Here is a 14,952-nt window from a genome sequence, read left to right as displayed (position 1 = left end):
CATGATTACACTGTTAAATTGCTTTTTAAATTAAGCAAAGCGTCGAAAAATTGCGTTAACGTTATTTCAACACTGATTCTCATTCCCTCATCGTTCCGTATTGACGTTATTCCTTGCTGAATACGCGAGTAATTTCGAAGTTTTAATTGCAAACTCTTAATGAGATAGGCTTACAATACGCTGTACTATACGCATACAGATACCAGAGCCCACAATCATGTTAATTCTTTTGTATGGTAACATTCTTGACTATGAATTGAATTATTTTATATTCGGAATGAGTAGTATCAGCTTTTGTTGCCCTAACTGTATTTCAATAGAGTATAAGAAAAGTATGGCCTTTTTAATAAGTAAAGCAAATACTTACACAATCTGTTGAACTCTGATAAAACATGTGTCTAACGTCTTTGTAACAATTTTTATTACTGACTAACATATTTTCAGATAATTCATTATTAACAACATTTTGATAAAAATAAAATGTAAATGATACAGAATGAAACACCATATAAACAAATATTTTATAATCTAGTTATCAAGAAGGTTTCATTTTTTTGTTACCCTTTTATTTCATCTCTTTTGAACATGATATTGGAAATGATAACAAAAGCATATTGATTAATGTTGACTTCTTTCTAATAATGCTTAGTTTTAATTACAACCATAAGCCATCTGGGAATAAGTCTCATTTTCATTTGCATTATGTCTTTTTTTTCTTATCTATTGTTTTACGAGAGCATAATACTGTATTGATAATCTTAATGACTTTGATGGTAAAAATAATTGAACTAACAACCAGAAATCCTATAAATATATACACATCCAGCATTGAAAAACTAAGCCAACTCAATTCGATTGCTTGACTTTTCATATATGGAGCACCGTTATTTCGTATAATATATTCAATCCAATACATAGCTGTATCTAAAGCATTCATTGGCCTATCCCAAAATCTTCTAGAAACTTCTTTTGCTGTTTTTGTAAACGATTCATTGTTCAGCACCTCAGCGATTATACCATACATTCTTTCTTCGGTTATGTCGTTATATTGTAATAGTTTTCCATAGCCCATTTCTTCTAATGCCAATATATTGTTGTATTGGTCCCCGTAGATTGGAACGCCGATAATTGGTACTCCATTGTATAAAGCTTCTTGCGTGCCTATAAGTCCGCCATGTGATACAAATACTCTGATATTTGGATGAGCTGAAATAATAAAAATACAAGATACACTTAATTTTATATTGTCATGATGAATTTGTTTGAATGTTTATTCATGATTAATATCACGTCGTTTTCTTCGAGATGTTATTGTGATATAGGTAGCAATTGGCAACAAAATTCTAATCTAAAAGTAAAATTTTATATTTATTTATTTGTTTATTATGACTTTATAATAAACAGGACTTTTAAAAGATGCCTTTATGATACAAGCTAATGTACATAAAATATTTACAAACCAAGTATTTCTTTTTGTGGCAACCATTTGCGAACAATAACGTTGTCCGGTTTCTGGTCCAAATTATCATCTTCCCATTTCCATACCACAGTTCGTTTCAACCGCTTGAACACTTTAAGGAAAGCTTGCTTCTTCTCTTCGGGCAGTTCAATACTTCTTACATTTGAGCCAAAATTAACATACACAAAACCATCGTCAGCATCGTCTAAATATTTTTGTAAATCCTGAAAAGAATTAAGAAGTGAGAACCATGTTCCCCTTTTAAATGTTAATTAAACAACGTTATTATTTACAATGACTTGTCTTACCTTTGGAAGGCTGCTATTACTTTTTGTGATGTGTACTCCACCGATTTCCACGATATTAGGCAAATAAGGCATCGGTGAATCGACACTAAAATGACTGTTAACTAACATTAGGGACGTATTCTTTTGGATCTCATACAAACTAGGAATGGGTTCTCGTAATCCCGGAATGTATTTCTTCATCAGATGCTCTTGTTTTTCCAAATACCAAAATTTCCACCAGAACAGTTCATAAACAGTGAAGTAAAAGTTTTTCAATCTACCACTGAAGCTGGTGGGTTCCTGGACGTCCAATAATTCAGAAGGCACTGTGGCTAATTGCAACGGATTTCTAGTTACAAAATTGTGTCTCATGCAATTGCCAAATGTTGTCACTAACGCTAAAGGTGCGTTATATTTATAAGCCAAGCCATAAAACGCTTCTTGAAAGAATTGTTCACTTATAACCAGATCGAATTTAGCATCACTTGATAACAATTCCTGCACAGCCGGTGTTTGCAAAGCTTCTTCAGTAAGGGCTAGTCCACCAGGCCATATAACATTGTTGTGAAATTTCACAGCACTTAAATCCACTGTGGAGAAAACATTGGGCGGCTTGCCTCCTGAAATGAATGAAGATAAATTAAATGACTACATATTTTAAATTTCATATACTTGCCAGAATCTCAAATATACCCCTACAAACCACAAATATAACCCTACTAACCTAGTGCTTCCCATATTTTTGTAGCTTTCACCATAACTTGATGATAATTAGGTGGATGCTCATTTTCTTTGTGAGCTGTTATGACCGTGACATTATGACCCCGTCGCGCCAACTCTAATCCTATAGGTCTGAGAGTTATATAATGGGATTTTGTAGTAAAAGGTATCACATAAAGTATATTTGCAGCTTCGGAATATATTGTCAAATAGAATAAGAATGCACAAATTTTTAGAAGCATCTGAAATGTAAAAAAAAAACTTTTCAATTTTTAAAATGTCAGAATGTATATAAACCAGTTAGTTAAAAAATCAAAACCACTCACATTGTTAAAACAAATGGATCCAACTTTTTTTAAATGCACAAAATTAACACTATATTATAAAATGATTAATTAACATAGCAGATTGTTATTTTCATCATTATCTTATTATTGAGATAAATTATAATATGTATTCAACGTTCAGATGTGAACGCAAGACTGGACTGTCTTGATAACACTTCATTAATTAACATAATAATTTTTTTTTTTAGTCACAATGATACTCGTTTTACATAGACTCGTTTTCTCGGCAGCGGCTAAACGTTTGAAAAAATACAACAAAAAAGTGCGACCTTAGACCAATAAAAAATACAGATCTGTATATAAATCGTAATACATACATGAAGGCGATATTTCATATGAAGTCGAATGCTAGGGCTAAGTGATATCGCCTACGTTATTTTCTATATGCTCGTATATATATTTTCAAATACTGCCGTATTTGTAAACTGTGGTTAAAATCTTTTATCAAATTTAGGAGCCACTCAGAACTACTTGTAACAACTGACTTATAACTCGAGTGCAGAAAATCTATCTATGATATCCTCAATGTTATATACCTATATAACATTTTTTTATTTAGATTTTCTCACAAATGCACCTATCTAGGTACATCTGTGAGCTTAAGGGGTCAATGAAATTAGCTCGCATCTTCAAATTCGAATGAAAGCCTCTAATTGTACACGTTCAAAGTTCACGCGAACGAAGTCGCGGGCACCAGATAGTATAAAATATATTCTACATTCGATAATTGCCCATTAATGCCAACAACTATGAGATAGGCAAAAAAACGGCAATTGTAAAATTTATAAATATCATGTTATGTAATTTTTAAAACATTGTGATATGTAGATGAGACGTTCTTTTGTTATCAACTATCTGACTGGCAAATATCATTATCACTACATTTATATTACAAAGCAAAGTCCTCCGTTGCATCCGCCTGTCTGTCTGAACGCGATAAACTCAAAAACTGTAGCACCGATTTTTATTCTGTTTTCAGCAAAAGATAGTGTGGTTTTTGAGGAAGCTTTTAGTATATAATTTGTTAAGATTTTAATATAGAAAATATAAAGAAATATAAAATATAAAGAAATATAAAGATATAGAAAATATAAAGATATTTTTGGAAGTGTAGGAACAAAATAAGCCATGAAATGTGCACATTCAGCTATGTCAAAATAATGAACGGTGTAATTGTGTATGTTATATATGTCTATAGAAAATCCACTGTCCGCGATGGCATATGTCTATCTCTTAAAGGTAACATACAAAATCCATTTTAATTATATAAAATATGATCAATTTTTATATATACAGTGCAGTGCCGGCGACCAAACATGTAACTATAGAAAATCTATTGTGGGAGTCGAGCACGCTTCGGCACGAATTGGGCCAGCTCGCACCGGGGAAGTACCACACCCCCACAGAAAACCGGCGTGAAATAGTGGCATGCCACTGTGTTTCGTACGGTGAGTGGGGGAGCCGGAGGCCTATTTCCTTTTCCTCACCCGTCCCAGTCCATTCCTTCTTTCCTGTCATGAATTCGTTCCTTTTCCCTTACCCACTAAAAGCGGGCAGCGCATTCGCAGAGGCACTACCTTTGCGAATGTTCATGGGCGGTGGTAATCGCTTACCATCAGGCGAACCACCAGCTCAGTTGCCCGCTATGACATTAAAAAAAAAAAAAAAAAAAAACCATTCATATACCTTTGATGTTAATGCTCTGTGAGTTGCTGGCTATCCTAACTTCATACCTAAAATAATATCGTCGGCACTCTTCATTAAATCAGTAACCATACTATGGCCAGTTCGGGAATCGCATGTAAAAGAACTGAAGACATGGTTTGAAAGCAGAAATTACTAATATGTTTATAAACGAATCATTGAGTAGTTTGAAAAGGAAGAATAGAAATGGTGATGTTCTTATATATTTATCCGATTACCAAAAACGAAAAGGAGAAGGTTCTATGTTGGTCTATTTAATTTTAATTAAAAAAAAAAATTGTGTATGTTATGTTATATTTTGTGGATGTGTGATGTGGATGGTAAATGTGGTTTCGGCAATTATGAACCGATTTAAGACATTTAATCTAGTTCTCCCGAGGTGGTGCCATAAATATCGAGTCAGGATCTGGTGATATAAACTCAGGGAAATCGAGGTAAACAAGCTAAAATTATATTCTAAATTCCCTCAGGATATGGCTGCTGCAGGGTTGGCTTCCAGCGAGGACCCTTCTCAACACTGAATAGCCTAGACTGTTTTTGTTATTTGCATATAATTATATCCTTAGATAAATCTTGATACATCGTCTTTGTGCAAACACTACACTGAAAAAAAGCTAAAGTACTTGCTCTGAGAGCCATACATATATATGTATATAATAACTAATAGTACCTACATTAATTGTATTGTTATACGGTAATTGGGAGTGGTAATCCGCATTAATAGAGACATTAATATTGATTTTACAATAAAATATCATACATAAATTATTTTTAACAAATATGTAACCACTCAAAATCAATAAATAAAATAATTACTGTTAAAGCTACTACTCACTCCTTTATTTGAAGTCGGTGCCAGCCAGCTTGCCGTAACTATTAACTGCCTTTCTTAGAAATTTATGAGCGCTCCTAGACGCCCTTAATTCAACCCTATTATGAAATCTGTCCTCAATCTACATTTACTAACTATTAACAACCTGCCCACCATATCTCAAGCTTCTAGCATAATAAGGACTTGCACATATGCCAAGCCCAATAGCCCTCAGACCTGTCCTATTTCATGTCCGTCCTTAGCGGACATCTACGGAGTACAACTAACTTCCTGCCAAATTTCATCTTTAGTGACTTTTCTCGTTTATATACCTATATAGCAGTCTGAATTCTGATGTTTTAAACAATAACCATATTTTTTTCATGAAAACAAACATTGATCTTTATGTTCGATAAATTACGCATGATTTTTGATATGCAAATATCTTTGTAAAATATTATTATGATTACGCAATATTATGTCAATAAATTTCAAATATGTGTATTGTATGAAATGTCCTTTTTTATAAATTACAATGTCATTACGATAAAATGTATATGTAAATTACATAGTTACTGCCTTCATTATTGTAGATTATAAAAATTACTCGCATAATAAAATATGTAAACAGTTTTATTCAAATCCGATATAAGGTACTTAGCAATCTTAATTGTAAAACAATTTAAATGAGAGGGCACCGCATTTTTATGTGCTTATAAAAACATATCCAATTGAATACCTTATGTATTTGCCATGAAGGAAAACGTTACCGTCTAGGTAATTCTGAAATGGAAAAAGACATTTGACCGGGGTAAAAAGCCAGTAGCACTTTCTAGCCTCTAACTGTCTCCAGACCCAGTTAACGAGAAGTTGGTATCCTCGATTGGCTTAGATAGATTTTTTATGTCATAGCGGGCGGCTAAGCTGGTGGTTTACCTGATAGTAAGCGATCCCATGTACATTCGCAGAGGTAGCTCCTCTGAAAACGAGCTGCCCCCTTTTTAAAGGGTAAGAAAAAGGGAAAGGAGACAGAAGGAATGGACTGGGATGGGTGAAAAAAAGGAACGAGCCTCCGACTCCCCCACTCACCGTAAGAAACACAGTAACATGCTACTATTTCATGCTGGTCTTCTGTGGTGGTGTTGAACCTCCCTGGGGGAAGTGGCCCATTTCGTGCCGTAGCGTACTCGACCACATCGTAAACAAATTTACATATTATGTATTTAGACTTTGACTAAGTTGTTTTGATATTTTAGAGCCATTTTTTTAATAAATAGCACATTTCCATTTTTCCTTTTATAAGACAATTAGGTACACTAAAATAGAAAAGGACCTATTATGATGCTACTACATTGTTTTGGAAATTGAAAAGTTTTTTTTAACTGTTGGATAATTTTTATCTTAAAAATGTTTTCAATCACTGAAACAACCGCCTTTTGAATTATCACAATTGCATCTGATTGCATGCTTCTTTATTTATATTCAAAATAATAATATTATTATATGAGTGTCAATAAATATATGAAAGTGATTTTTTTTATAAATTGCAATGTTTGCATTGGGTACTCACAAATCAGAAAAAAGCTTTAAATTGTGAACCTCAATTAAATAAAAGTCTTAATTTTTATCCCGTTTCTTTAGAAATACAAAACTTTTATTTATTATTTGTTATGAAAACAACTGTATGAGAAAATCATTACAAATTACAGCAAAAAGATCCGCAAATTGTTTTCGACATTACAATATCACTATCGCTTATATCGCTATTCGCCCGCGGCTTCGCTGGCGTGGTCAAAAGAAATAAGAATAGATAGAAAAAGAAATAAGAAATGATATGTATGCAATAAATAGTCTAGTATATACCTACTGAAGTAGTAGTTCATTAATCGCATTTATATAGTAGTATAGTCATTAATGCATTAGATATACTTAAACAAATATAAAAACTTCACCAAAAAATCTTTACAAAAAGTCCAAAATGGTCAATGCAATATTATATGACGTAATTTGAGCCACTATGCTTCCATAACTTTACTTATCCATACATGTTTTATAAAGAGTTAGGATCTTTCTTTATTCTACCATTAACCCAAATAAAATAGTGTAATTAAAGACGATAAATATATAAAGCAAGAACATTAATTTTATCTACACAAAATTGTTATATTATGTATTTCAATGGAGTTTTTTATGTTTTACTATTGATTGAGTAAATTTATTGCCATTTTTTATCCTACGAATTAAGTTATTTGTAATAAATACACTTACTAATACAACAATTGCCACTAAAATATAAACATCTAGTAAAGTATACTCATACCAAGTCATGTTTCTTGCAGGATTCTTAATAAAGTCGGCACCTTTATTCCGTATAACATATTCTAACCAAAACATAGCAGTATCCAGAGGATTCATCAACCTATCATTGAATCGTTTGGACATCTCTTTGGCTTTAATTGTATAACTTTTATTATTCAGTACGTCGTGCAGAATAGTTTCCAAAACAGTTTCATTTATATCTTGATATCGCATTACTTTTCCAAAGCCAATTTGCTGAGCTAGAAGAAGATTGTTGAACTGGTCGGCGTATATCGGTATTCCTATTATAGGAACCCCGTGGTATATAGCTTCTTGTGTCCCGATCAGTCCACCGTGCGATATGAACACCTTTATATGCGGATGAGCTGGAACATATTAAAGTTCTTTTATAATTCCTTAAATTAAATATCTATTGTCGTAATGCAAATTTTCTCCTACCCTAAAATTCATAATTTGCCGTATGAGAATTACAAATAAGGCGCTCATCTTTAAATAATTATTTTTCATTTCTTTCTGCTTTCCAACCACAGACAGCTTCGTTCGTGTTTTTACCGTTCTAGGATATTTGATATCGAATTTATTCTATATCCTTTATACGGTTTAAATCTATCTAAAAGGCAGTTACTTTCGCATTTATACTATTAAAAGAGATTAAAAGTTACTGTCTCTCTCGTTATAATATTATATACACAAGTTCTTGTGTATTTCATTCACATACAATAAACTTATACAGATTGTATAGAAAACATTAAGAGGCACAGAATATAAAGCTACTTCTACATCTGTTTCATCCCTTTTCATCACCGCCTATGAAATCGTATTCAAGATCTCTTGGTTATAATATCGCTAACGCCTTATCCAATGCCAAGGAGGCTATCAATTTCAGCCCGTTTTGCAATTCTATATTCTGAATAGAATTCGTTGCCTGAATTACCAGTTACATAGCCAAATTGTAGGTATGCTATAGCACTATAGATTGTATTTAAGTATATTTACGTTTTTCATTGTATAATATACAGCAAGAGCTATTAAGGCTAATTTATGTGTCTCTACTCCACAATCTATAGTCCGTACTATTTAATAATAGGCTATTATAACAGCGGACATAATCATGTGCTCGTTATTTTTAAGTAAGTGGCTACACAAAACAATCAAATTACTAGTATTTTCTTGCGTTAGATTAATACGCGAGTATTATACATTTACAAATTAAAGACTTTCTAACGCAAAAGTGTACGTAGCTGTAAAGTGTTCGAAACGTCAACAAAACATAATCGCGTTTAAAATTCGTTGAAAAGTCTTTAATTTCTAAATCAGATCACTGATCCATTTTTATTATATGTTTTTGTTGTCCTCGGTATATCGAAAAAACAAATATACGTAATAATATGTGATTTCCCGACAAATAATCAATGTAATATGTCTTACAAATTACAATCAATAAATTTGTCTCATCTTATCTTACTAATATTACTAACGTGAAAGTTTGTGAGTATGTTTTATGTTTTTTCGTCTTTCACACACATTGAACTTATTTTGTTGATAATAGGGAACTACTTAATACGGTTGATACTACACAGAAGTTATAGAAATACTTCCGTCTACCCGTGGGTTCGTCTGCGCGGCACAGCTAGTATGTCATAATTGCACTATAAAAAAGTCGACGGCCATTCGAATTAAAAATATATATTTTACTGAAAATCCAGTGTTTTTAGCAACATATAATTAATTTACATTTATATACAAAAAAGCTTAAATTTTAATTTCTAATTTCTTCCTATCATATATTATTTGCTTGATTCGCTTCTAGACGCGAAGATTATTAGTCAGTTTCATAACCTTTGAATAAATGGTTATAACAACTCAACTGACAGTTTAAAGAAATTAAAACATACGTCAAACAGTGCCAAATAGTCCATCAGCACTAGCGAAGCAATCCCTAAATATCATAATCAGTTTTTTTCCTCTCTTATTAAACGCGATTATTCTAATTTTATTTTTTCTTGTAAAGAAGAATTGTTATTTTTTAATTTTGAACTGCATTGTGCATATTAAATAATACCCACATACCTAAAATATCCTTTTGAGGAAGCCACGGTTTCGTTACCAGGTTGCTGAGTTGACCCTCTAACGCTTTATCTTCCCATTTCCACAGAATTGTTTGTTTCAATTTTCTAAAAACTTTGAGAAACGCGTCCCTCTTCTCAATTGGCAGTTCTGAACTCCTAATATTTGAACCAAAGTTTATATATATTACGCCTTCTTTCGAGTCATCTAATAGGCGCTTAAGGTCCTGAAAACGAAAGCAATTCAAAAATATTACGAATAATGTTTTTACTTAATATCCACACGAACTCTACTCTTGGGTGAGAATTAAAATAATACAGAGCTTATTATGCAAATGTTTTCTACTGGCTATAAAATCAAACACGACCTTAATCATTTCATTTCAAAAATGACACGATCAATTCAAATGGATCTTACATTGAGTATATTTGTTGAGTAACTAGGAGTTTTCTTCCCGGGTTAACCAGGGCATATGTGAAATAATGTCATTTATACGAAAATATTAAAATAATCAATAGCGAAGTATTATGATAGGTACAAGATAATAATATAATCTATGTTGAAATGAAAGTAAGCAAATATTTAATGAATATTCATCAATACTCCCTTTCCTTCCTTCACAAATGGATGATTAGGTAGGTAGATATATAGATGTAGGTATTTAAAATAAGCCTAATTGTTATTCATAGTTTCCTCACTGATAATTATTTAATGAAATAGCAAGTAATAGATAAATAGCAATTCTTATACACATGGTTTCTTTTTATACAATTTTTTTTCATTGCCATAACATTACAAACAAAGTATGTCACATGCTTTAATTAAACGTTATTAAAAACAAAATTCAAGGACTGTGTTCGTATCGACACAAAATAAAACGTGAATACGAAACAGATACGTTTATACTATTTCATATAAGCATCGAATTACACACCAAATTGTAACAAAAAACTTCTGTAATTCTAACATAGGTATTTATCAAGATTCCTTGATTCATTTATCAGTACTCATTATGTTATATTTTTCCTTGTACCAACACAGAAAATTCCTAACCAGATAGATTTACCATAAAAAGTCAAGTGTGAGAAGTTTAGAATAATTTATTGATAACTTTTGCTCGCGGCTTCGCACGTGTAAATTTGGAATAGTTAAATAGATGTAATTCGTATAAAACTTCCTCTGGAATCACTCTATTAAAAAAACCCCATCAAAATCCGTTGTGTAGTTTTAAAGATCCAAGTATAGTTTATACATACATATATAGGAAAGCGACTTTACTTTATACTATGTAGTGGCTATGTATACATATACTACTATAATCGTAAGCAAAATGTGGAAATTTGTGAATATTATGTTGTAACTTAATCTCCATAAAAATCTAATACTATATTATGCATAATTTGCGATGCATGCTTAACGCAAAATTATTTTATAATAGGAAATTTCCACTAGAATATGGGTTATGCAAGATAAGGTGGAGTTCGTTAAGTTGAGATATTGTTCAAACCAACAACATCAATTAGCCGTTATAATTTTGATTAACTTTTGTCCGTGGCTTCGCACGCGTTAAATTAAAGTAGTTTAATACATGTTATTACGCATATTACCTTTCTCTGTCTATTAAAGAAATATCAAATTCCGTTGGGAAATTTTAAACATCTAAGTGTATTTCCAAACATACATACAAAGGACTGTCCCTACGCGGAAAACCACTGTTCTTTATATTATCCACAAGTCATACATTTACTGCATTTTTGTCTCAAATTCAAATAAATTATTTCATTCATCGTCTTGTTTATCGTGACAAATACGTTCATAATATTAAATTAATTTATAACATTATCTGACTATATTCCACAACTAAACCTTCTAGACGCTTCCTCTGGCTCCGCCCGGGTTGACCCGGGTTAAAAAATAGGCTATCGAGATAAAACGTAACTAATAAAATATATGGTGAAATAAATTATTATAACAGTTTATAGTATCAAACTCCAAATTATTGGAGGTCACTAATATCTTATATGTTAGTATTCATACGGTATTCAAATAGTTAGTGTGAATATATATGTAAAATGTGTATTTATATTTCCTATCCTATATAAAACTTACCTTTGGAAGGCTGTTTTCTGATTTCGTTAAATGTATACCGCCAATTTCCACTATATTGGGCAAGTAGGCTACAGGAGTGTCGTAACTGAAGTGACTGTTAATCAGCATTAGTGAAGCATTTCTTTGTATATCATACAAACTGGGCACAGGTTGTGGAAGCCCAGGAATATATTTCTTAACCAACGCCTCGTGCTTTCCCAAATACCAGTATTTCCACCAGACATACTCGTAGATAGTAAAGTACAAGTTCCGGAATCTTCCCCAGAGACTTGTAGGGTCCTCCAAGTCTAGAAACTCAGAAATAGCTGTGGCAACTTGCAAAGGATTCCCTGTCACGAAATTGTGTCTCATACAATTGCCGAACGTTGTGACCAAGGCGAGAGGAGCGCTGTATTTGTGCGCGAGTGCATACAGAGCCTCTTGAAAGAATTGCTCGCAGATAACCAAATCGAATGTGTTTTCTTCATTTAAAAATGCTTTGATAGCAGTCGAATTGAGAGTTAGCTCTGTAAACGCAGTTCCACCGTTCCATAGTATCTTTTTATGGAACTCTTCAGCTGATAGACTTGCCATTGTAAAGATATTAGGCCTTTCATCACCTAGAATTTTGTATTCAATTTAATGGCAACATAAGAAGCCTCTACGTTTCATATTACAGAAAAATCATGTCACTCTAATGCTACATGCATTCTAGGATATAATAATATATACAATCTATTAATGACTATAAGCAGGTACGTAGATCATATTTTATAACAATTATTATTATTAAACATAAATACTAGTGGAAATCGGTATATGTTAATAAAAGAGATTTCTTGGATTAACTTCTAAAAATATGCTAATTAAATAAAAAATGTTGGCGTTTGAGTAATAAGATGCAAATATACTAAAATAATTTCTTGTCTAAATCATTCCACTAAAACTAAATTCAACTTATTCCCATCATATTTTAAAAATGACATGGATTTAATCAAAATACAAAGAAATTGAATCTGCAAACAATCTTCGCTTAATCGCAATAAGTCGATACATATAATGAATTTAACACTTACCCATAACATCCCAAATTTCTTTATCGTCCACCATAACCTCGCGATAATTGGGTGGCGGATTGCTCTCCCTATTGGCTGTAATAACAGTTACATTGTGGCCCCTACGTGCTAATTCCAAACCAATGGGTTTCAACATTATATAGTGGGACTTCGATGTAAACGGGATCACATATAGGATATTGGCTGAATGGCAATACGTTGTTAGAAAAAATAGCAGCGGTACAACTTTTTGAAAAGCCTAAAATGAAATGTAATGAAACTACAACTCAACTACCACCAAATAAATACAATTAAAATATTATAATTCGTACTCAGCAGGCATCTCTAGGTTTTTTGTCCGTAACATAACAGTAATCCCCAATAAACGAACTAGTTCTTCTAGTTCTTCTCTAGTTCTAAATCGTTTAATTAGATAGTTTAAAAAAATCGTAATGATATTATGAGTAATTTTCTATATATTTTTTTATCTGCTCACTGTAATACTTTTTATCCTCATTTTTGTATCATAACCTATATTTATTATTATTTATTTTTCCAACGCTTTTTGTTCGCACTGGTAAAGTAACGTATATATTATACATGATATAAACTTTCCTTTCGAGTCACTCTATCATTCAAAAAAGCCATCAAAATCTGTTGCGTAATTTTGAATATCTAAGCGTACAGACAGTCAGCGGAAAGGGACTTTTTTTTCTTACTATGTAGTGATGTCTCACGAATAACTTATTTATCCAAGTAATTATTTTCTACTTACCATTTTCTGAAACAATTTATTTCATAAACACTTCATTAAACACAATAAATTTCTCCGTATAATGAAATATATATTACAAGGAATTATAAGAATACACAAAATCTTAAATATCATTACATCATGAAGCCACGGTCATGATATCTGATTCTAATTTAATACAAAAGTCGACTAACACTAGATTTATTTGCGATGTTTCTTATAGTCATTCAATACGGCCTTCATTGTATAAAAGAAGGTACCGGCACCTACATAAGACATATTTATGTACATATGATGAGATGTATTTATCTACATGTATACTTACTTGCAAGTTATATTTTTTCCTTAATCTAATGACTTAGAAATGACAGTAATGAACATACTAATGATGTTACATTATTACCAGTCTATAGGATGATTAAAAATTATGAAAATTAACAGAGATATTCATTACCATATAAGTGTTGTGTTAATTGTAAAAATTAATAGAAACCATAGAAAAAATGGCACCAAAATATTAAGATTATATTTATGAGCATGAAAATGAAGTAAAATCTTTAATGTGTACATATGACATAAGGATATCAAAGATTCAATATCAAAAAGATACAACTTATTTTGGACATATTCCAAGCTGCTTTAGGAAGAAGCTTTAACAGCCTGTATTTGGCCAGCGCGGTGGACTGTAGGCTGCAGCCTTGACCTTCGTTGGAGTAGTTTAAATCCAAAGCTAACCACTGCTCACTTAATTTGAAAAGATTCAATATTCTGCATTTGGAATCACTTATACAAAGCATGCATATGATTAATTTCTAGTAAATTCTGTTTATTTTAATAACATTTTTAAAGTCACTTCAGTCACGCTCCATATTAGATGAGCCAGCTCGCCCATGGGAAGTGCAACACTCATAATATAACGGTTTTACATTACAATAAAACCGATATTATGTGCCGAAACGGAAAACATACAGCATTTATATGAAGAAGCAGTGTATACTCTACCATAGATACAGAATCAATTTCACAGATTACGTACAATATTTAGTTTCAAATTGCATTACTAGGGGGCATCATTGTCACCAGCTAGGTGATGTGGGAAATGAAATCATTTCCCCAGTCATAGTCTTCACCAGGAAGGATTTCCTGCAATGCTGTATGTTTTCCTTTTCGGCACATAATATCGGTTTTATTGTAATGTAAAACCGTTATATTAATGTGCCTCCGGAAAACATACAGCATTTATATGAAGACGTGTTCTGCTGCATCTGCTGGTGAAATAAATGAAAAAAGAAAACACAACGCTATGATGACTTTAAAATTAAAATGAAATGTATACATACA

General features: G+C 32.0%; 2 protein-coding genes across 2 annotated transcripts; both read right to left on the bottom strand.

The window, feature by feature from the left end:
• Positions 1-517: 517 nt before the first annotated feature.
• On the bottom strand, positions 518-4,633 carry LOC119830928 (UDP-glycosyltransferase UGT5-like). The gene is made up of 5 exons (XM_038354117.1): positions 4,592-4,633; positions 2,471-2,708; positions 1,768-2,366; positions 1,461-1,683; positions 518-1,206 (listed from the first exon to the last, which is right to left on the bottom strand). The coding sequence occupies exons 1-5, from the start codon at positions 4,631-4,633 to the stop codon at positions 701-703; spliced, it is 1,608 nt and encodes a 535-aa protein (XP_038210045.1). The 3' UTR covers positions 518-700.
• A 2,327-nt stretch (positions 4,634-6,960) lies between these two features.
• Positions 6,961-13,842, bottom strand: LOC119830977 (UDP-glycosyltransferase UGT5-like). The gene is made up of 5 exons (XM_038354169.1): positions 13,633-13,842; positions 12,879-13,116; positions 11,824-12,422; positions 9,718-9,940; positions 6,961-8,012 (listed from the first exon to the last, which is right to left on the bottom strand). Exons 1-5 carry the CDS (start codon positions 13,633-13,635, stop codon positions 7,504-7,506), a joined length of 1,572 nt encoding a protein of 523 aa, XP_038210097.1. The 5' UTR covers positions 13,636-13,842; the 3' UTR covers positions 6,961-7,503.
• Positions 13,843-14,952: the final 1,110 nt, after the last annotated feature.

Source organism: Zerene cesonia, chromosome 12, assembly GCF_012273895.1.
Source record: "Zerene cesonia ecotype Mississippi chromosome 12, Zerene_cesonia_1.1, whole genome shotgun sequence".
NCBI lineage: Eukaryota > Metazoa > Arthropoda > Insecta > Lepidoptera > Pieridae > Zerene > Zerene cesonia.
The sequence above is the reverse complement of the archived record's forward strand: the minus strand, read 5'-3'. Positions and strand labels throughout refer to the sequence as shown.

Coding starts and splice junctions, on each gene's coding strand:
- LOC119830928 (XM_038354117.1), bottom strand. CDS start 4,633: ATGTCTTCAGTTCTTTTACATGCGATTCCCGAACTGGCCATA. Junction 2,709..4,591: donor CGATTCCCGAACTGGCCATA/GTATGGTTACTG, acceptor TTTACATTTCAG/ATGCTTCTAAAAATTTGTGC. Junction 1,684..1,767: donor GTAATAGCAGCCTTCCAAAG/GTAAGACAAGTC, acceptor AATTCTTTTCAG/GATTTACAAAAATATTTAGA.
- LOC119830977 (XM_038354169.1), bottom strand. Junction 9,941..11,823: donor CAGAAAACAGCCTTCCAAAG/GTAAGTTTTATA, acceptor TTTCGTTTTCAG/GACCTTAAGCGCCTATTAGA. Junction 8,013..9,717: donor TCCTCAAAAGGATATTTTAG/GTATGTGGGTAT, acceptor AATATGTTCCAG/CTCATCCGCATATAAAGGTG.